The sequence below is a fragment of the Rhinoraja longicauda genome, chromosome 1, assembly GCF_053455715.1.
Source record: "Rhinoraja longicauda isolate Sanriku21f chromosome 1, sRhiLon1.1, whole genome shotgun sequence".
Classification (NCBI taxonomy): Eukaryota; Metazoa; Chordata; class Chondrichthyes; order Rajiformes; family Arhynchobatidae; genus Rhinoraja; species Rhinoraja longicauda.
Window position 1 is genome coordinate 139,869,268 of NC_135953.1, and position 23,691 is coordinate 139,892,958.

The following is a 23,691-nucleotide window of genomic DNA, read 5'->3' on the forward strand; positions in this document are numbered from 1 at the left end:
GGACGATGCCAGTGGACAGGGAGGAGTTTATTGTTGCAGTGATAAGTGGAGAAAGAGCAGGAAGGCAGGCCTTGACAAAGCTGGAGGGGATGGGGTAGGTGGGGTTTAAGGAGTTGTCTGACAGGGGAAAAGGTTCCCTTTATGTACCTGGAAAACATCTAGTTATTTATTTAACACTGTTTAGATGAGAATTCATGTCAATTAGGTATAAAATAACTTTAGTGTCGTGAAAGAAATTGGGAGGGTTATTTTTGTATTTTGTAGTTGTAAACAAATCAAATCAAAATAGGACGTACAGGGTAAATGGTAGGGAATTGAGGAATGCAGTGGAACAGAGGGATCTGGGAATAACTATGCATTGTTTCCTGAAGGTGGAATCTCATGTGGATAGGGTGGTGAAGAAGGCGTTTGGTATGCTTGCCTTTATAAATCAGAGCATCGAATATAGAAGTTGGGATATAATGTTAAAATTGTACAGGGCATTGGTGAGGCCGAATCTGGAGTATGGTGCGCAGTTCTGGTCGCCAAATTATAGGAAGGATGTCGACAAAATGGAGAGGGTACAGAGGAGATTTACTAGAATGTTGCCTGGGTTTCAGCACTTAAGCTACAGAGAGAGGTTGAACAGGTTGGGTCTTTATTCTTTGGAGCGTAGAAGGTTGAGGGGGGACTTGATAGATGTTTTTAAAATTTTAAGAGGGACGGACAGAGTTGACGTGGGTAGGCTTTTCCCCTTGAGAGTGGGGAAGATTCCAACAAGGGGACATAACTTTAGAATTGAGGGACAAAAGTTTAGGGGTAACATGAGTGGTAATTTCTTTACTCAGAGGGTGGTGGCTGTATGGAATGGGCTTCCGGTGGAAGTGGTGGAGGCAGGCTCGATTTTATTATTTAAGAGTAAATTGGATAGGTATATGGATGAGAGGGGATTGGAGGGTTATGGTCTGAGAGCAGGTAGATGAGACTAGGTCAGAGAGAGTGGTCGGCGTGGACTGGTAGGGCCGAACGGGCCTGTTTCCGTGCTGTAGTTGTTATATGGTTATATGGTTAAACAGCGCGAAAACAGGCCCTTCGGCCCACCGGGTCCGCGCCACCCCGCAATCCCCCGCACATTAACACTATCCTACACACACTAGGGACAATTTTTACATTTGCCCAGCCAATTAACCTACATACCTGTACGTTTTTGGAGTGTGGGAGGTAACCGAAGATCTCGGAGAAAACCCATGCAGGTCACGGGGAGAACGTACAAACTCCGTACAGACGGCACCCGTAGTCAGGATCGAACCTGAGTCTCCGGCACTGCATTCGCTGTAAGGCAGCAACTCTACCGCTGCGCCACCGTGCCGTCCTTCAAAGCTCTTGTGTAAAAACTGTAGAGACACTGATCATATTTTCATGAAATCACTGTTTTACCTCATTTTGTAATTGATCAGTTACAAGCTCAAGATGAATGTGAAGCTGCAAACGGAATACAGTCCTGTACTTCACATGCCGATACTTAAAGAAATCAAAGAAAAATGCTCTCAGTCTGATTCCTATAACCATGGACATTATGCCATCAATCAAGGTAAGTGTTCACACCCCAAAAGTTCTATGTTCCTTTACTCTTGTGTTTATGATATTAAATTATCCAAGCCTCGACATCTGTAAAATCTGTGTTTTATGCGATATTTAAGATTCCATGTTATTGATTTCAGAAACGACTTAAATTTCACAATACTTTTGATGGGGTTCCTGACAGTGGCAGTGCAAGTAGTTAGAGTGGTAAAGAAGGCATAATGTATGCTTCATTGGTCGAGACATTGGGTTGTGTGAGTGGGCGGATGCATGGCAGATGCAGTTTAATGTGGATAAGTGTGAGGTTATCCACTTTGGTGGTAAGAATAGGAAGGCAGATTATTATCTGAATGGTGTCAAGTTAGGAAAAGGGGACGTACAACGATATCTGGGTGTCCTAGTGCATCAGTCACTGAAAGAATGCATGCAGGTACAGCAGGCAGTGAAGAAAGCCAATGGAATGTTGGCCTTCATAACAAGAGGAGTTGAGTATAGGAGCAGAGGTCCTTCTGCAGTTGTACAGGGCCCTAGTGAAACTGCACCTGTCTATCTGATTGCATGAAGAGAAAGGAAGCCTATTCAGATCTAGCCCAGGTTTATTGAGGAAGGCAAGAGAGGAGATTGACAAGGGCCTGGCAGGAATCTTTGTATTTTCGCAAGCCACAGGTGAGGTCCTGCAGGACAGCAGAGTGGCTAATGTTGTTCCTTTGTTTCAGAAGGGAAGCAGAGAGAATCCAGGACACTCTAGGCTGGTGAGCCTCGTATCAGTGCTCGGGGAGCTATTGGAGAGAATTCTTCGAGATAGAATTTATTCCCATTTGAAAGAGAATGAGCTAATTAGGGATAGCCAGCACGGCTTTGCACATGGCAGGTTCGTGTTTTACTAACCTGATTGAGTTTTTGGAGGTGGTGACGAAGGAGGTTGATGAAGTCAAGGTGGTGGATGTTCTATAAGTGGATTTTTGTAAGGCTTTCAATTAGGTCCCTCATCCCTGATCAAGAAGTTTAGGATGTACGGGATTCATGATGACTTGATCGTATAGTTTTAGAACTAGCTGGTGGAGGTAGATATGATAGTGGCGTTTAAGAGGCTTTTTTTAGATAGGCATATAGAAGTGCAGGGAATAGAGGGATATGGATCATGTACGGGCAGATGGGATCCGTTTAACTTGGCATCATGTGCTGTCCTGTTCAATATTATGTCATGATAGAGCTTAATAGGACTTTGGTTAGTCCATGTTTGGAGTATGTCAGGGCCCTAGTGAGACCGCACCTGTGTGCAGTTTTGGTCTCCAAATTTGAGGAAGGATATTCTTGCTATTGCGGGCGTGCAGCGTAGGTTTACTAGGTTAATTCCCGGAATGGCGGGACTGTCATATGTTGAAAGACTGGAGCGACTAGGCTTGTATACAGTGGAATTTAGAAGGATGAGAGGGGATCTTATCGAATCGTATAAGATTATTAAGGGGTTGGACACGTTAGAGGCAGGAAACATGTTCCCAATGTTGGGGGAGTCCAGAACAAGGGGCCACAGTTTAAGAATAAGGGGTAGGCCATTTAGAACGGAGATGAGGAAAAACATTTTCAGTCAGAGAGTTGTAAATCTGTGGAATTCTCTGCCTCAGAAGGCAGTGGAGGCCAATTCTCTGAATGCATTCAAGAGAGAGCTAGATGGAGCTCTTAAGGATAGCGGTGTCAGGGGGTATGGGGAGAAGGCAGGAACGGGGTACTGATTGAGAATGATCAGCCATGATCACATTGAATGGTGGTGCTGGCTCGAAGGGCCAAATGGCCTCCTCCTGCACCTATTGCCTATTGTGCGCAGTTTTGGTCTCTTCGTTGCCGGAAGGATGTGGAGAGATTGGAGAAGAATCAGGTGACGTTTACCAGAAGTCTGAAGTTAAAATTCTAAATTGGGACAAGGCCAACTTTGATGGTATTAGACAGGAGCTCGCTCATTTTGATTGGAGCAGGTTGTTTGCAGGAAAAGGAACGTCAGGAATGTGGGATGCGTTTAAAGGTGTTCTGAGGAGTTTAGGGCATGCACGTCCCTGTAAGTGTGAAGAGCAAGGCAGGTGAGTGTAAGGAAGCTCGGGGGACGAGATAAATTGAGGCTCTGGTCAAGAATAAGGAGGAGGCATGGGACAGATATAGAACATACAACAGTTTGGCACAAAAACATCATGTCTGGCAATGTTTGTGCCGAACATGATGCTTAGCTGAACAGATCTCGTATGCCTGCATATGATCCATATCCCCCTATTCCCTCCCTTTTGGTGTCACTATCCACAAGCCTCTTAAATGCTGCTATCATATTTGCCTCCACCATCACCCCTGCCAATGCGTTCCAGGCCCCCAAACACCCTCTGAGTAAAAACAAATTGCCCCGTTAATTTTCATTAAACTTTTCCCCTCTCACCTTATAGCTATGCACTTTAGTGTTAGATATTACCACTTTGGGGAAAAAGGTTCTGACTGTCTACCCTATCTATGCTCCTCCTAATTTTATATATTTCTATCAAGTCTTCCCTCCACCTCCGACATTCCAGAGAAAACAACCCAAGTTTGTCCACCCTCTTCCCGGAGCTGAAACCCTCCAATCCAAGCAGCATTCCGGTAAACCTCTGCACTCCCTCCAGTTTCCACATCGTTCCTGTAATGGCACGCAATACTCCAAATGTGGCCTAACCAAAGTCCTATAGCGCTGCATCAAAGACAGCTGGGATCAAGTGTATACCCAGAGGAGTTTCACCAGAGGAACTGAGGAGCGCACTTAAAAGGAAATAAAGAGAGCAGAAAGGGGGCAAGATAGCTCTGGCAGATAATATTGAGGATAATCCAAAGAAATTTAGGGGGAAAAAGTACAGGTGCTCCTCGGCCTCCGATGGGGTTCCGTTCCAAGAAACCCATCGGAAACCAAAGGTATTGTAAGTCGAAATGCATTGTAATACACACGATCGTGTGGCCGGATGCGAGCGGAGGCTCACTACAGGTCGCTGCCGTTTGCAACTTCACAAAGTCGAACTAACGCAAGTCGAAACATCGTAAGCCGGGGAGCACCTGTAACCAGAGAGAGAATACGGCCCTTTCAGGAATCAAAGCCGACGGCTTTGTTTCAAGCCACAGGAGATGGGCAAGGTCCTCAATGAATATTTCTCCTCTGTTTTTACTGGGCAGATGCAGTTTACTGTTTTTACTGGCAGATGCAGTTTAATGTGGATAAGTGTGAGGTTATCCACTTTGGTGGTAAGAATAGAAAGGCAGAGTATTATCTGAATGGTGTTAAGTTAGGAAAAGGGGACGTACAACAAGATCTGGGTGTCCTAGTGCATCAGTCACTGAAAGGGAGCATGCAGGTACAGCAGGCAGTGAAGAAAGCCAATGGAATGTTGGCCTTGATATCAAGAGGAGTTTATAGGAGCAAAGAGGTCCTTCTGCAGTTGTACAGGGCCTTAGTGAGACCGCACCTGGAGTACTGTGTGCAGTTTTGGTCTCCAAATTTGAGGAAGGATATTCTTGCTATTGAGGGCGTGAAGCGTAGGTTTACTAGGTTAATTCCCGGAATGGCGGGACTATCATAAGTTGAAAGACTGGAGTGACTAGGCTTGTATACACTGGAATTTAGAAGGATGAGAGGAGATCTTATCGAAACGTATAAGATTATTAAGGGGTTGGACACGTTAGAGGCAGGAAACATGTTCCCAATGTTGGGGGAGTCCAGAACAAGGGGCCACAGTTTAAGAATAAGGGGTAGGCCATTTAGAACTAAGATGAGGAAAAACGTTCGAGTGGTGTGGCAAATTGGAGCGTACCCTTCAAGACACTGTCTCTGTGATGCTTTGCAATTACTTCAGTTCCACTGAATCTTGGCAACTGAACCGGTATGCTCGTACAACCGGGACACGTGGAATGATCTGAAATTGCCACTTGACTCGGGAGTTGCGAACACCAGGTCTCGGCTGTTCATCCATGACCTTGGGGGGGAAGACTCTCCTCTCTTTAGTATCTTGTATAAACTATGAATTTTAATATGCCGTCACTGTAATTAAGTCTGACATGCCAGGTAGTTACCTAACCCCTTCTGTGTTCGACTGAAAAATTAAATACTGGATTCCCCACGTCTTTAAACATTGTATTTTAGAAAATTGTATGAAATTTTGCTTTGACATTTGAAAGACGTTTTTCTCTAGAAAGGCAGGTGTTGTTTTCATTCTTGAACACCAGTTACTGGTTTTTTAATGTCATAAAATTTACGTTGAGGTCTCACTTAAAAAGTTGTGTTTTGATTCCATTGTACTTTAGGTCAGGAACCCGAATACGTTATAACTGGCACTCATCCGTACCCATCAGGTCCAGGTCAGCAATGTTCCTGAAAATATATTTTTGTTTGAAACTTTCTGACGTGCAGTTAACTTTCTAAGCTTTCAGACTGGGGGGTTGGTTCATAAGGAATTATTTGGAGTTTTGAGCAAAACAAATTGTTTGTAAAGATGAGCATTGGGTTTGGTTTATATTTTCCGTAGAAGTTTTATTCATCTGGCGTTTGCAAGCAGAATTAATGCAGGTTTTCTAGTATCTAGTATCTTGTACAAACTATGAATTTTAATATGCCTTCACTGTAATTAGGTCTGACATGCCAGGTAGTTACCTAACCCCTTCTGTGTTCGACTGAAAAATTAAATACTGGATTCCCCACTTCTTTAAACATTGCATTTTAGTGGATGCAATTTTGCTTTGACATTTGAAAGATGTTTTTTCAAGGTTGAGGAGGCCTGACTGACAAAAACATAGTAAATATGAATGAGTATTTGGGAGACTAGCAGAATGGATAGAGATGGATTTGCTGGCAGCGGTAGGCATCTTCTGCCTGGTGGGAACTGGACATGTCCACATGCCTATCTCCCCCTTCTATCTCTCTCCCACACCCATGTCCCTCAACAGTTGGCGGCTGGATCAAGCCGGGTATAGAAAATAGGTGCAGGAGGAGGCCATTTGGCCCTTCGAGCCAGCGCCGCCATTCATTGTGATCATGGCTGATCATCCACAATCAGTAACCCGTGCCTGCCTTCTCCTCATATCCCTTGGTTCCACTAGCCCCTATCTTACTCTCTTTTAAATTCATCCAGTGAATTGCCCTCCACTGCCTTCTGTGGCAGAGAATTCCACAAATTCACAACTCCCCGGGTGAAAGTTTTTTCTCATCAGATCTGGGAGTGCTGAGCACATTCACTCGCACGCTCACTGAGTCAGTGAGGCTGCTCGTTGGCAGCTCTTCCCTCCTCTGCTTGCTCTCTCTTTCCGTAATTTCTTACCTGTAAAAGGACGTCCCTCGTACGCAGAGTCTTTTACTGAATATCTTTATTAATTGCACTACACACATTACGCCCTAGCTGTCCGTGGTCATCACCGGAACTAGAGAGCGAGCTGGAGGTGGGGAAGCTACAATTATACAAGAGACCATGGGGAGTGGTTAGTAGTGGTGAGGTCACTATGTTAAAGGAACATGCACTGATCTACATCCTTCCTCTTGGAAACAAGAGCGACCACGGCTCATATGCTAGACTTAAACTATAAGCAGGGAGCAGATAGAATGCAGCACAACACAGACTACTCGTACCCACCGTACCGGACAGGCGGCTTGACCAGTCGCCCAGAGCGGGTGCGCAACCCCCCATCCCCTTCGGCCGAAGGAAGAGCAGGGACGGGTGCGGGTACCGAGGCAGGGGAACCAGGGGAAGGAGGAGAACGGGGCGGCGATACCCGCAAACGCGCAGGCGAAGGAGGTGAAGGGGGCTGGGGCGTGCCGGGCACAGACAGCCGAGACGGCGAAGGTTGGGGCACGCGAGGATGGACGGGAGCAGGAGGCACATCAGGCACCGGGGACTGGACGGGAGGTGAATACGGGACCGCGGGAGGCGGTGCAGGCTCGTTGACCAGCATCAGGTGCTGGCGGGTACGACGGTACACGGTGCCCTCGTAATTAACCAGGTACGACCGTGGAGAGTCAGCATTGCCGACGACCACGGCCAGCCGGTGGTGACCCGAGGCGGACTCCATCTGGACAACCTGGCCAGCGAACAGAGGGGGAAGGGGACGGGACGATTTGTCAAAGGAGCGCTTCTGAATGACTTGCTTTTCGATGATGCGCTCCTTGACAGCGGCAGGGCTGCGAGCCGTTGGTTTCAGGGATTGCTGGGAGACGGGGATGGGGGGTCTAGTGGTGCGGGACATGAGGCGCTGGGCAGGGGAACCGAGCGCGGGGTCCCGGGAGATGTTGCGGAGGTTGAGGAGGGCAAGGTACAAATCAGAACTGGCAAGCCGACAACGTTCCATCAGTTCCTTCGCGCTGCGGACAGCGCGCTCTGCAAGTCCATTGCTTTGCGGGTACTCGGGGCTGCTGGTGATGTGGCGAAAGTTCCACAGGGTGGCGAAAGCGGCAAACTCCGCGCTGGTAAACTGGCTCCCGTTGTCGGACTGGAGAGATACCGGGGAACCAAAGGTAGAGAAGTGGCGGCGAAGCTTCCCGATGACGGCAGCAGACGTGAGGGACGGCAGCAGGTCCACCTCGAACCAGCTGGAGTAGGAGTCCACCAGGACCAGGTAGTGTTTGCCACGCCACTCGAAAATGTCGGCGGCAACAGCCATCCACGGCAACTCGGGAGCCGGCTGCTGCAGGAGAGGCTGGCGCTGCTGATGAGGTAGTAGGCGGTTGCAGGCAGCGCAGGCGGATACCCTGTCCCGGATGTCCTGAACCATGCCAGGCCAGTAAAATTGTGCTTGGGCCTGGGATAAAGTGGCCTCCACCCCGGGGTGTCCGTTGTGGGCAGTCTGAAAGTAGTGATCTCGCAGCGCGGCCGGCACCACGACCTTGTGACCCTTCACCACCACGCCCGCGTGCAGCACCAGTTCATCCCGAACCAGGAAGTAGGGCACGGCACCAGCCGGCAGGGAAGACCGTCGGTCAGGCCAGCCACGGCGGATGACGCTCTCAAGCTGTTGCAGGGCAGGATCAGCGGCAGTGTGTGTGACCAGGGACTGCATCTGCCAAGATGGAACGATGTTGACGTTCAACACCATCAGGTCAGCCGATTCGTACGGATGGCGGGAAATGGAAGGTAGTGGGGCACGGGACAATGTGTCTGCCACGAACATCTCCTTGCCCTTGCGGTACACGATATCGAAGGTAAAGCGCTGAAGCTGCAGCATCATTCGCTGCAAACGGGACGAGGCTGCGTGGATGGGCTTTTTCAAAATAGAGACCAGCGGTTGGTGGTCAGTTTCGATGGTGAAGGTGTTGCCCAGAACGTAGTCTTTGAATTTGGAGCACGCGAATACCATGGCAAGGAGCTCTTTTTCAATCTGGGCGTAGCCCTGTTCAGCAGGGGTCATTGTGCGAGAGGCATAGGAGACGGGCAGCTGCCGGTCGTCATAGAGCTGCAGGCAGGCAGCACCAAGGCCGAACCGAGATGCATCGCAGGTGAGGACGATTGGCCTGTTCAGGTCGAAAAACTGCAAAGTGGGGGTCCGTGCGAGTCTGGACTTCAGGGCCACGAAGGTCGACTGGTGGTGCGGGAGCCAGACCCAGGCATTGTCCTTCTTGATCAGCTCCCTCAGGGGGGCACTCAGTTCGCTGAGGTCGGGTATGAACTTGCCTAAGTAGTTGACCATGCCCAGAAAGCGCTGCAGGCCGGGCACGTCAGTGGGGGCGGGCATTTCGGTGATCGCCGCCGTCTTCTCGGGGTCTGGTTTCAGGCCCCCCGCCGTGAAAACATGGCCAACGTAGGTGACTTCCTCAACGCGGAATCGACACTTCCGTTGATTAAGTTTGAGATTGATCTCACGAGCCCTGTCCAGGACTTGGCGGAGGTGTCGGTTGTGCTCAGCGACGTCCCTCCCGTACACCAGGATGTCATCCACAATGATGGCGCACGGCAACCCGGCAAACAGCTGCTCCATTGTACGCTGGAAAACCTCGCTTGCTGAGTTGATCCCAAAAGGCATGCGGAGGAAACGGAACCTGCCAAAAGGTGTGCTGAAGGTGGTCAGGAAGGAGGACCGTGCATCCAAAGGGATCTGCCAAAAGGAGCTCTTGGCATCTAGGACCGAGAAAACTGTGGCTGGACCGACCTGTGCCGCGACGTCCTCCACCGTCCGCATGGGGTAGTGCGGGCGCTTGATAGCCAGGTTCAGGTCTTTTGGGTTGATGCAGATCCTGATCTCGCTCGCATCTTTCTTGGCAGCGACCACCATGGTGGAGACCCACTGGGTGGGGGCACTCACCTCCTTGAGGATGCCCATGTCCACCATGCCACGTAGTGTGGACTCCACGCGGCCCTTCATGGCAAAAGACACACGGTGGGCCGGTCTAACCACCGGGTTGACTCCCGGGTCAACAACGATCTTGTAGGCACAGGGCAGCTTCCCCAGGACGTCATCAAATCGGTCGGGATACTCGATCAGGGGGTCCATGGGGGCCTGCACCAGGTGGATGTCGCGGTGGAATGAAACCAAGCCAAAGTCCTGGCATGCACGGGCGCCCAGCAGGGTGACGTTGTCAGATGCTAGCAGGAGGAACGTGAGGGGCCGAGAGGTCTCCAGAACAGTACAGATAACCGTTGCCTTCCCCACGGCAACCAGAACACCTCCCCCATAGGCATGAAGGCGGGAGTTGTCAGGAGTAATCCTCTCCCCCGAGCTTATCTGCTCGAAGAGGCCAACAGACATAACATTTGCAAAAGCACCAGTATCGACCTTCGCAGGGAAGGAGTGTCCATTGACAGTAACATGCACGGAAGGATCCGTTATCAACGCAGGTGCACCCAAAAGCGAAAACACTGTATCTGGATCGGGGAGTTCCTCGTGTTGGTACAGGGAACCGGTTGCGCTATCACTGTTCGCAAGGTTGTTTAGACTCCTTCTAGGAGCAGGGACAGGTCTCCCACGAGAACGACAAGCTGCAGAAAAGTGGTTCAGTTTCCCACAGGAATTACAAGTTTTGCCCTGCGCTGGGCAAACGTTATACTGGTGTGACGAGAAGTTGCAGTTTGGGCATCGGCGAGGGGTGACCGTAGTGGGCGCGGAGGGGGCGTCCCTGGCCTGCGGGGCATTTAGCCGCCGGTGGCCGGCGAAATTTATGTCATGGGACGCCGGCCGAGATACTGAGGCAACAGCAGAGGCCATGCGTGCGGCATGCACGGCATCCTTTAGCGACAGGTCAGGCTTCATCAGGAGCTCGTCACGCAGCTTTGAGTTTAGGAGGCCGTTGACCAGGACGTCCCTGATCATCTCGTCGGGTGTGATCGCTTCAAGGCGGCACCGCCGAGCCATATGCCTCAAAGAAGCAATGAAGGCGTCAACGTGCTCCCCCGGAGTCTGACGACGCGTGAAAAAGTTAAAACGCTCAAGAATGTTATTGGTGGGTATATCACACAGGGCAGTGAACTTGGCCATGAGACATACCGGGTCGTTGCGGTCCTCCGGAGGGACGAAATCGAACGAAGCATAGCGTTCCATTGCCTCCGGACCAGCCAGGTTGAGGAGCAGGTGAGCCCGTACTGCAGAAGTTGCATCAGGATGGGCAATCGCGATATAGTGTTCGTAGTCCCGCTGGAAGACAGTCCAGCGGTGCACTATGTCCCCATCAAAAACGAGCGTGTCCGGACGACGACACGAGGGAGCCATGGCAAAGTGGAAGGAGGGGACACAACTGGGAGGAACAAATAATAAAATAAAAACCGATAAACAGGAGACGCAAGTCTACCGCTCTGACACCATGTAAAAGGACGTCCCTCGTACGCAGAGTCTTTTACTGAATATCTTTATTAATTGCACTACACACATTACGCCCTAGCTGTCCGTGGTCATCACCGGAACTAGAGAGCGAGCTGGAGGTGGGGAAGCTACAATTATACAAGAGACCATGGGGAGTGGTTAGTAGTGGTGAGGTCACTATGTTAAAGGAACATGCACTGATCTACATTACCCACACACGTTTTTGTTCTTTTCTGGTTAGCAAACAGATTGGTTTGGTTTAATTCATCTGTACAGCGTGGAAACAGGACCTTCGGCCCACTGAGTCCCTGCCAACCCGCAATCCCCGCACACTAACACTCTCCTCCACGCACCAGGGACTATTTACAATGTTACCAACCCAATTAACATACAAACCTGTACGTCTTTGGAGCGTGGGAGGAAACCAGAGCACCTGGAGAAAATCCACGCAGGTCACGGTTGGCGGGAACGTGCAAACTCCGTACAGGCAGCACCCGCAGTCAGGATTGAACCCGGGTCTCTGGCGCAGTGAGGCAGCAACTCTACCGCTGTGCCACCGTGCCGCCCACTGCTGTGTGGACATTTCTCTGGAACAAAACCCTATCATAACAGGGGCCACTACCCGTACATAATTATCAAATCAAATTAGGATAATTAAATATTGACAGAAATGTTTGGATTGCAAACAATGCATCGTGTTAAAGTGATAAGTAACATGTTCATTCAGAAATAAAGTTCAGATTGAGAAATTAAAATGCTGCATTAATGCTCAATGTCTTTGAAATTTACAAACTTTCTTTTGCTTAAAGTAAAATACTTATTGCCAATTTAAATTGTAGGAGTGGCCCTGACAGCAGATACACAGGTGCAGAAAATGCCAAGTGAAGCCAGCACACGTGCATTGGCTCTGATAGTTCCACCTTCGAAAGCCAGGTACGTTTTTCGTTGAAGAAATCTGAGGACTTTAAATGGCTTTTCTTCAGTAATGCAATGGTGGCATGAAAATGTTTTACATATTTTGCGTTTAAATTAAGAAGGGTCATCGATGCATTTTAAAATTGATTCCTGGAGATATGCTTCCCACGTCCCCTTAAACCTGCGTCCTCTGGTTTTTAATATCCCCTACTCTGAGCAGGTGAATGGTGAGTACCGTGGGCCTAAAACTGTTGCACTATCGTGTACCGTTTTGGCTGTATTTCGGGAACATACATACATTAAGGAACCATGAAAAAATGCATGCATACACATTGCAATGCTTAATTAAATTATATTCAGTTTTTACATGCTTTTCCCCAGGAGGTAATTTTTCCCCATTAGATTTTAATTGACGTCGTTGTTCTGCCAGCTTGTCCTGGCATGGGTTCAACAGACTTATTTCTCAGCCTGACAGCAAGGAAATACATGGAGGTTCTCACTGCCCTGTTCTTGATTTTTTTTACCCTCTGCTCGGGAATTTGTAGATTTCTTGCTAATCCATCACAAGATACGCCTCAGTTTCACTGGGGCCTCTTGCATGGGGGACTTGGTGGAGGGAAAAAACTTTAATTAAATCGATATTCTCATGCGATAGGTTATGTGAAAACATGGGTCCTCTCATGTGGTTAGGATATACAGTTATTTACAGCCTGCTGAATCTAGGATGAAGGTTGTGAATTATTTTTAATGAAGCTTTTTTTAACTTTTACGGTCACTATTGTCACACAATTAAACGTTAATTTTTCTTTGCGTCAATAAACTGCAATTAATCTTAAATGGTTCATTCCAACAATTGTTACTTAATAGTCACATGGAACAGTATAGCACAGGAATGGGGCCTTTGGTGCACAATGTTCCTGACTCTTGTACTGAATGCCCCGAGCAATGATGTCAAACATACCATACGCCTTCTTTGCCACTCTATCTACATGCTGACTGACACCTTCAGTGAGCTATGAACTTGGACTCCAGGATCCCTCGGCACATCAATACCGTTAAGGGTCTTGCCATTAACTGTCTACTCTACCCTTGCATTCAACCTCCCAAAGTGCAACACCTCACATTTGCTCGGATTAAACTCCATTTGCCATTTCTCTGCCCGTTGGGTTACTGATTGAGAATGATCAGCCATGATCACAGTGAATGGCGGTGCTGGCGCGAAGGGCCGAATGGCCTTCTCTTGCACCTATTTGTCTATTATCTATTTTTGCAACTGATCTATATGCAATTAAATGCAAATATTGAGCTTACAATTTTGGCAAAAACCATTGCAAACGTAATTTATTTACATTTACATTTAATATAAAATGGTTAGAGAAAGCGGCATCTTCCTTTCTCTTGAGTCCACCAATAAAATTCTGAATAATTCCAGTAACCTGAAATGGAAACGCAAAGAAATATAAATGCTGGAATCTTGAGCAATACACCTGGAGGAAGTTAGCGGGTCAGGCAGCATTTGTAGAGGGGATTGGACTGACAATGTTTCATGTCGGGACCCTTTTCCAGACTGATCGGAGTAGGGGGGATAAAGCTGGAGTAGGGAGATGGGGGTGGGACAAAGCCTGGCAAATTATAGGTGGATACAAGTGAGGGGGGGGGGGGGGTGATTAGCAGAAGGTTGGAGTAAGAGTAAGATTAGAGGTGAAAAGGAGACAACGGGTGTCAGATAGGGTGGAAGAAGAGTGATATCTAAAGCTGGAGGGAGGGATTTGGGTGGAAGAGGATAGGAAAAAGACAAAGGGGATAAATTATCTAATTGATTGGAAATTTTCTCAGTTTCTATTATCCTCAGTGGGCAGGTGCTATAGACCTGCATGGGAAGGCAGACGCCCCCGCCCCCACGAGTCTCGGGCAGATGAGGCACGTCAGCCTGGGAAGGCAGTCCATCTAGGAAAGGGAAAACTGATCTAAAACCTCCACTGCCTTGTGGCCATATCCAGTCATGGAAAAGGCTCCAGGAGTAAACCTCAAGAAAAATCCGGAGTCGGGAGTCCCTAAGGCAGTTCGTCGTTGTCTACGACCTTATTCTGACCGCTCCTGTGACGGCGCTGGTACCAAACTGTAACGGCTCTGCTGTTCGATTTATTCACAAAATGCTGGAGTAACTCAGCAGGTCAGGCAGCATCTCGGGAGAGAAGGAATGGGTGACGTTTCGGGTCGAGACCCTTCTTCAGACTGATGTCGGGGGTGGGACAAAGGAAGGATATAGGTGGAGACAGGAAGATAGAGGGAGATCTGGGAAGGAGGAGGGGAAGGGAGGGACAGAGGAGCTATCTGAAGTTGGAGAAGTCGACGTTCATACCACCGGGCTGCAAACTGCCCAGGCGAAATATGAGGTGCTGCTCCTCCAATTTCCGGCGGGCCTCACTATGGCACTGGAGGAGGCCCATGACAGAGAGGTCAGACTGGGAATGGGAGGGGGAGTTAAAGTGCTGGGCCACCGGGAGATCAGTTGCGTTAATGCGGACCGAGCGCAGGTGTTCAGCGAAGCGATCGCCGAGCCTGCGCTTGGTTTCGCCGATATAGATAAGTTGACATCTAGAGCAGCGGATGCAATAGATGAGGTTGGAGGAGGTGCAGGTGAACCTCTGTCTCACCTGGAAAGAATGTTTGGGTCCTTTGATGGAGTTGAGGGGGGAGGTAAAGGGACAGGTGTTGCATCTCGTGCGGTTGCAAGGGAAAGTGCCCGGGGTTAGGGTGGTTTGGGTAGGAAGGGACGAGTGGACCAGGGAGTTGCGGAGGGAACGGTCTCTGCGGAACGCAGAGAGGGGAGGGGATGGGATGGGAAGATATGGCCAGTGGTGGGGTCCTGTTGTAGGTGACGGAAATGTTGGTGGATAATATGTTGGATCCGCTGGCTGGTGGGGTGGAAGGTGAGAACGAGGGGGATCCTGTCCTTGTTGCGAGTGTGGGGATGGGGAGCAAGAGCGGAGCTGCGGGATGTAGAAGAGACCCTAGTGAGAGCCTCATCTATAATGGAGGAGGGGAAGCCCCGTTTTCTGAAAAACGAGGACATCTCGGAAGCCCTAGTGTGAAACACCTCATCCCGGGCGCAGATGCGGCGTAGACGGAGGAATTGGGAGTAGGGGATAGACTTTTTGCAGGGGACCGGGTGGGAAGAAGTGTAGTCCAGATAGCTGTGCGAGTCGGAGGTGGAGGTCGGCGGCAGCGGCCCAGGGGAGGCGGTGAGGTCGGCGGCAGCGGCCCAGGGGAGGCGGTGGAGGTCGTCGTCGGCGTCGGCCCCGGGGAGGCGGTTGAGGTCGGCTCTGCTGTTCCTTTGGATCGATCTGCAACGGGGAGGGGGAGACGTGCTGCACGGGCAACAGCCTGTCCTTCACATGACATCGCCCAGGCTTGCATCCGACCCACCCATGGTCAACCATGACCGAAGCGGGCCTACTATTATCCACCTAATGTGGATTCAGAGCCTTTAGTGTCGCCACTTACACGAGGTTATTGGACTTTTATACATTAAGAGATTCTTACCTATTTCAGTTAGTGTAAGAAAATAAATGCAGATGCTGGTACAAACCAAAGGTATTCACAAAATGCTGGAGTAACTCAGCAGGTCAGGCAGCATCTCAGGAGAGGGAATGGGCGACGTTTCGGGTCGAGACCCTTCTTCAGAATATTCTTCAGCCTATTAGAACGGAGATGAGGAAGAACTTTTTCAGTCAGAGTGGTGAAGGTGTGGAATTCTCTGCCTCAGAAGGCAGTGGAGGCCAGTTCGTTGGATGCTTTCAAGAGAGCTGGATAGAGCTCTTAAGGATAGCGGAGTGAGGGGGTATGGGGAGAAGGCAGGAACGGGGTACTGATTGAGAGTGATCAGCCATGATCGCATTGAATGGCGGTGCTGGCTCGAAGGGCTGAATGGCCTACTCCTGCACCTATTGTCTATTGTCTATTTCAGTGTTTGCTGCCTTAAGTAACTATTTCAGTGATGCACAAAGGAGGAAGCATTCGATAATGTAAGCTTCTTAATGGCACCTTAACCTTATGACACTTTGTTGTACTTATTATTCCACTTTAAGACAAGAAGTTAACCATACTGCTGCCAGTGTTGCTGATATCCACAGACAGGCAGGCATTCCTGAACGTTCACAGCCCCCAGTGACTTCCATGGTATGGCTTCTTTGAGTTCAATACTAAAATACGTTACTTCCGATGAAAGAACATTATTTAACTTTTTTTAAAGTCTACAACCTTATTTTTATATTTGATTCTTATTACAGAGTCTACTGGAAGCTGGAGGCACAAAGAATTCCTCACAAATAGCAAGGAAACTTCCGACAATGCCGAAACCTCAATGGCATCCACCTTGGAAACTGTACAGAGTGAGAAAATTATTGTGTGAATTTTTTTATTGAAAAAAATCCCGTTTCCACATATCCTCACAGCTGAAATCAGCTCCAGTCCTCTTTTTTTTTGGAAATTGCCTAACTATATTTCATCTAGGAAAATAATTGCGGATGCTGGTACAAATCGAAGGTATCACAAAATGCTGGAGTAACTCAGCGGGTCAGGCAGCATCTCTGGAGAGAAGAATGGGTGACGTTTTGGGTCGAGACCCTTCTTGAGCCTGAAGAAAAATGTTCACCAGTGAGTGACATTGCAGAGGGTGAAGATGGTTGTGAACGTTTGCAGCAGGATCTTGATCGGTTGGCCAGGTGGGCTGAGGAATGGTTGATGGAATTTAATACCAAGAAATGTGAGGTGTTGCATTTTGGGAAGTCTAACATGGGCAACACCTACACAGTGAATGGTAGGACTCTGGGAAGTGTTGTAGAGCAGAGGGACCTAGGAGTGCAGGTACATAGTTCCATGAAGGGGGCATCTCTGGTAGATGGGGGTGGTCAAAAAGGCTTTTGGCACATTGGCCATCAGATTATTGAGTATAGAAGTTGTGAGGGGATGTTGTAATTATATAAAACGTTGGTGAGGCTGCATTTAGAGTATTGTGTTCAGGTCTGGGTGCCATGTTATAGGAAAGTTGTTGTCAAGTTGGAAAGGGTGCAGAGAAGATTTATAAGGCTTAAGGGTCTGAGCTATAGGGTTGAGCAGGCTGGCACTCAATTCCCTGGAACACAGGAGGATGAGGGGTGATCTTGTAGAGGTGTATAAAATCATGAGAGGAATCATCATATCATATCATATCATAATATATATACAGCCGGAAACAGGCCTTTTCGGCCCACCAAGTCCGCGCCGCCCAGCGATCCCCGAACATTAACACTATCCTACACCCACTAGGGACAATTTTTACATTTACCCAGCCAATTAACCTACATACCTGTACGTCTTTGGAATAGATTGGGTAGATGCACAGAGTCTCCTGCCGAGAGTAGGGGAATCGAGAACCAGGGGGGGATAAGTTTAAGGTGAAGGGGGAAAGATTTAATAGGAGTCCGAGAGGTAACTTTTTCAGAGATAGAGTGGTAGGTGTATGGAACGATCTGCCGGGGAAGGTAGTGGAGGCAGGGACTATCACTACGTTTAAGAAGCAATTAGACAGGTACATAGAAAGGACAGGTTTAGAGGGATATGGGCCAAATGCACTCTGGTGGGACTAGTGTAGAAGGGACATGTTGGTCGGTGTGGGCAAGTTGGGCCTGTTTCGACACTGTATGACTCTGTGTCTGTAAGGGTCCCAACGCAAAACGTCACCCATCCATCTTCTCCAGGGTTACTGCCTTATCCGTCTGAGTTACCCCAGCACTTTATTTCTTCTTTGTAAACCAGCATCTGAAAAGTTCCTAGTTTCAACAAGTCTGATGTACTGTTTCTAATCTTGAGTCTTGCATTGTTCTGCAGGTCATCAGTGGCCATTTGGGCTGGGTGAGATGTCTTGCGGTGGAACCTGGAAACCAATGGTTTGTAACGGGCTCTGCTGATAGAACCATCAAGGTAATTTTGATATTGGAAATTTGATTTTTACCAAAGCTTTGAGGCAAATTTGGACTGAATTATTTCTGATTCCTTTTTTATCCTTCTTTTATACATTGAGCACACAATTTTATGTATTCACTTGTAAAATAAAATGTCTTATAACTGACCTTCAGAGTACCATGAACTAACAAGCTGGCTGATTAGCTACCATGTTGTCAGGCGCTACAGTTTCCACTACAGCATTGTCATTTGGTATTTTGATCATTCTTTATTTTGTTTCATACCATTTTAAATATTATTTGGAATAATTTCTTGATTTAATCTTTGCACTGGTACTTCACTTAGCAGTATCCCGCAGAACATTCACTTGTTACACCATTCTTACTCTGGAGTCTGAATACTTAGAGGTTTCTCTTCCACTATAGAAACTTAGAAAAATAGGTGCAGGGGTCGGCCATTTGGCCCTTCGAGCCAGCAACGCCATTCAATATGATCATGGCTGATCATCCAAAATCAGTACCTGCTTTTTCCCCATATCCGTTGATTCCCTTAGCCCCAAGAGCTAAATCTAACTCTCTCTCTTGATACTTTGAAAACAAATATTAAGACTATAAACTATAGATTTTTAGATTTTTTAGATTTAGAGATACAGCGCGGAAACAGGCCCTTCGGCCTACCGAGTCGGCGCCACCCAGCGATCCCCGCACACTAACACTATCCTACACACACTAGGGACAATTTTTACATTTTACCCAGTCAATTAACCTACATACCTGTACGTCTTTGGAGTGAGGGAGGAAACCGACGATCTCGGAGAAAACCCACGCAGGTCACGGGGAGAACGTACAAACTCCGTACAGACGGCGCCCGTAGTCAGGATCGAACCTGAGTCTCCGGCGCTGCATTCGCTGTAAGGCAGCAACTCTACCACTGCGCCACCGTGCCTATACTTTTGTAATCATTATTAAGACGGTGTGTTGTTATGCCGGGAACCTTGAGCAAATCCCTGCCTTTCCACATTCTTTTACGGTAATGAGATGGCGATTCCGTTGTCACAGTGAAGCCACAGAGACAAGTTGCAGAGGCTGTCTGTGGGGATTGGCGTTGCATGGGCTGTAAGGAGTGGCTGTTCTGTGCCAAGATGCTTGGGGCTACATCCAAACTTACTGAACTTGCTGAGGACAGAGTTTTGCATCTGATTTTGTGCTCTGTTTACATTGAAATTATTCAACATTACCCATGCAGCAGAATTAATATATGTACGTATTGCAATTAAGTTTCCAGTTTCAGAAACAATTGCAAAGGTCTGTGAAGAGACTCGAACTAAAAGAGGGCATGTCAAAGATTATGATAAGGCAAATATATAAAGCACTGCTTGGAAATGGTCCAGTGTCAGGCACTGTTGCCAGTAAATTAGCAAATGACATTAAATGAATGATGATTCAATATATCCCATCCCCGGGCACTTTCCCCTGCAACCACACGACCAACCAATTTTCCCTTTACCTCCCCCCTCAACTCCATCCAAGGACCCAAACAGTCTTTCCAGGTGAGACAGAGGTTCACCTGCACCTCCTCCAACCTCATCTATTGCATCCGCTGCTCCAGATGTCAACTTATTTACATCGGCGAAACCAAACGCGGGCTCGGCAATCGCTTCGCTCAACACCTGCGCTCGGTCCGCGTTAACCAATCTGATCTCCCGGTGGCTGAGCACTTAAACTCCCCCTCCCACTCCTAGTCTGACCTTTCTGTCATGGGCCTCCTCCAGTGCCATAGTGAGGCCCACCGGAAATTGGAGGAACAGCACCTCATATTTCGCCTGGGCAGCTTGCAGCCCAGTGGTATGAACATTGACTTCTCCAACTTTAGATAGTTCCTCTGTCCCTCTCTTCCCAGATCTCCCTCTATCTTCCTGTCTCCACGTATATCCTTCCTTTGTCCCGCCACGCTGACATCAGTCTGAAGAAGGGTCTCGACCTGAAACGTCACCCATTCCTTCTCTCCTGAGATGCTGCCTGACCTGCTGAGTTACTCCAGCATTTTGTGAACATATACCTTCGATTTGTACCAGCATCTGCAGTTATTTTCTTATGGTTCAATATATATCACAATTCTCCACTTGTATATTTGATTGTAATTTGATACCATCTACAAATGTAGAATACCAATAATATTCGCTATTTCAATAAATATTGTGGATGAAGAAAATTTGAAATCAGAAAATACAGATTTTACTAATACTAATTAATTTAATCAGCATAGGTGAAGAGAACCATCGGATGAATAGATCCGAAGGTGATACATACCTCCTTTCCACAAAGGTTGACTTACCTATGTTTCCAGCAATTTGGTTTCAGATTTTCTCCATCTACAGTATTGACTTTGTAAATTATCCTCACAACTTTTGTAGCTGACTGACTTTACAAAGTCGAATCAGTGTTTTATAGCGAGGGAAAAAATTGATTGTTTTTGCTGTCTAGATCTGGGACCTAGCCAGTGGTAAACTCAAGCTATCACTGACTGGGCACATCAGCACTGTTCGTGGGGTGGCAGTCAGTTCCCGCAGCCCGTACCTTTTTTCCTGTGGAGAGGATAAGCAGGTGAAGTGCTGGGATCTGGAATATAACAAGGTACAGACTTGTGCAACGGGCAATTCTAAAATGAATTTAAAATGCTGCGATTTTCAGCTTGAATTTTGCTGTTAATACTCGTATATTAAGTTCTGAATGTTTGAATATTTGTTGCTGTTTTTCAAGGTTATTCGTCACTATCATGGCCATTTAAGTGCAGTGTATGGGTTAGATCTACATCCGACTATCGATGTCTTGATAACTTGCGGCAGAGATTCAACAGCCAGGGTGAGTCATTTTCTACAATTCCGCACCTCAGCGCAGTACATGGACTGTTGATCGCATCGGTCCAACCTGCGTAAAGTAATTGCTTTTTAGCATTCGTCGAAGTTGGTCATCAATCCTGCGAGACATTTTCTTGTGGACATTTGTGTTGCAGGTATGGGACATACGAACAAAAGCAAATGTACACACGCTCTCAGGGCACACGAATACTGTAGCAACTGTGAAATGCCAGGCTGGAGAACCACAAATTATTACAGGTAATGACACTGGATGTGGATTTTAAACATATTCTTATAATGATACAGGGGGAGGCCAATAGGTCTTTCCTAGTTCATGCCAGCTCCTAGTAGAACAATGTAATCCCTTCCCATCCCACCTCTTTTTATTTCCCGATACATAATTTTCTCTTTCACATGCGAGTCAACTTTTCTTTCCATTGTTTTTGTTTTAACTTACACCAGTCAAGTTTAGTTTAGTGTGATATGCACAAGTATGGTGCACAGGTACAATACAAATCTTGCTCGCAGCAGCGTCACAGGCATGTAGACTCTTATACAACACGCTAAAATATAAATTATACATCAATTGCACATCAATTCTACAAGACACTGAAGTGCGACAATACACAGTTAAGTGGGGGGGGGGGTCTGTAGTGTTTAATTGCCGCGTGCAAGTGGGGGGGGGTCTGTAGTGTTTAATTGCCACGTGCAAGTGGGGGGGGGGGGTCTGTAGTGTTTAATTGCCGCATTAGGATTTGTGTTGCGCTCGGTTGAAGAAACTAATAGTTGTAGGGAAGAAGCTGTTCCTGAACCTAACGATGTGGGACTGAAGGCTTCTGTAGCTCCAGCCCAACGGTGGCAGGGTGAAGAGTACATGCTGATGGAATAGCAACAAGATGATGGGGATCCGTGATGATAGATCCTCGCTGTTCAAGTCGCCCCATTACAGGAAGGATGTGGGGCCTTTGGAAAGGGTGCGGAGGAGGTTTACCGGAATTATGCCTAGATTGGGGGATATTAGGTACAACTTTTTTCCCCACAGAATAACACGCTGTGGTTAAGAAGATATAATAGTGACTTTTGGAGACATTTAGATAGGCATGTTTACATGCAGGAAATAGACAATAGGTGCAGGAGTAGACCATTCGGCCCTTCGAGCTAGCACCACCATTCAATGTGATCATGGCTGATCTTTACCCCCTTCCTGCCTTCTCCCCATACCCCCTGACTCCGCTATCCTTAAAAGCTCTATCAAGCTCTCTCTTGAATGCATTCAGAGAATTGGCCTCCACTGCCTTCTGAGGCTGAGAATTCCACAGATTTACAACTCTCTGACTGAAAACGTTTTTCCTCATCTCTGTTCTAAATGGCCTACCCCTTACTCTTAAACTGTGGCCCATGGTTCTGGACTCCCCCAACATTGGGAACATGTTTCCTGCCTCCAACGTGTCCAATCCCTTAAAAATCTTATATGTTTCGATAAGATCCCCTCTCAAAATTTGAAATGGAGGCATATGGACTCTGTGAAGGTGGATAAGAGGTGTTCTGGGCTCATGTTCTGCACAGATATTGTGGGACGAAGGTCTGTTGTGCTGTACTGTTCTATGTTTTATAGATGCTGCCTTCCTGATGCAGAGTTTCGGGTAGATGCTTTTGAATGTGAGGCGGCCTGTACCAATGCTGGATCAGGCTGACTCCACCACTCTTTGCTGCCTCTTGCGTTCTGGGATATTGGAATTGCCACCAGTCAGGATAATCCCTACAGTATTCGGTGACATGCCAAATCTCCTTCCCTTTATCCTGTATCTGTGCACTGTGGGTGGGGCCTTTGCAATCATGTAAAGCCTTTCCGCTGGCTGGATAGAGTAACAAAAGGTTCTTCACTGTAGCTCGGTACATATAGAAACATAGAAAATAGGTGCAGGAGTAGGCCATTCGGCCCTTCGAGCCTGCACCGCCATTCAATATGATCATGGCTGATCATCCAACTCAGTATCCCGTACCTGCCTTCTCTCCATACCCCCTGATCCCTTTAGCCACAAGGGCCACATCTAACTCCCTCTTAAATATAGCCAATGAACTGGCCTCAACTACCTTCTGTGGCAGAGAATTCCACAGATTCACCACTCTCTGTGTGAAAAAAAACTTTCTCATCTCGGTCCTAAAAGACTTCCCCCTTATTCTTAAACTGTGACCCCTTGTTCTGGACTTCCCCAACATCGGGAACAATCTTCCTGCATCTAGCCTGTCCAACCCCTTAAGAATTTTGTAAGTTTCTATAAGATCCCCCCTCAATCTTCTAAATTCCAGCGAGTACAAGCCGAGTCTATCCAGTCTTTCTTCATATGATAGTCCTGCCATCCCAGGAATCAATCTGGTGAACCTTCTCTGTACTCCCTCTATGGCAGTGGGTTTGGGAGGGAGAGATAGATATGTTAATGAACTAAACTAAATCTGCCCTTTGTAATGTCGACCACTAGTTTCAGTATTTGTTGCCTTTATGCGGGTGCTTGTTGTCGGGGCACTACTCAACTAGGGGTTCTATCTCCCTTTTGTGCGCTGACTCGTCGTCTCCCTTGATTCGGCCAAAAACAATGTTGTCGGGGAATTCATAAATGGTATCGGAACTGTGTGTGGCCGCA

At 47.7% G+C, this 23,691-nt stretch overlaps 1 protein-coding gene across 1 annotated transcript in view; it reads left to right on the forward strand.

The window, feature by feature from the left end:
* plrg1 (pleiotropic regulator 1) overlaps positions 1 to 23,691 on the forward strand; it is a 37,163-nt gene that overhangs the window by 3,048 nt on the left and 10,424 nt on the right. Inside the window, exons 3-11 of the mRNA XM_078407432.1 lie at positions 1,437 to 1,570; positions 5,863 to 5,916; positions 12,171 to 12,264; positions 16,338 to 16,428; positions 16,539 to 16,640; positions 18,118 to 18,210; positions 20,676 to 20,825; positions 20,952 to 21,053; positions 21,205 to 21,307. Of these exons, the coding sequence (XP_078263558.1) occupies positions 1,437 to 1,570; positions 5,863 to 5,916; positions 12,171 to 12,264; positions 16,338 to 16,428; positions 16,539 to 16,640; positions 18,118 to 18,210; positions 20,676 to 20,825; positions 20,952 to 21,053; positions 21,205 to 21,307 (923 nt within the window). The remainder of the gene's footprint in view (positions 1 to 1,436; positions 1,571 to 5,862; positions 5,917 to 12,170; positions 12,265 to 16,337; positions 16,429 to 16,538; positions 16,641 to 18,117; positions 18,211 to 20,675; positions 20,826 to 20,951; positions 21,054 to 21,204; positions 21,308 to 23,691) is intronic.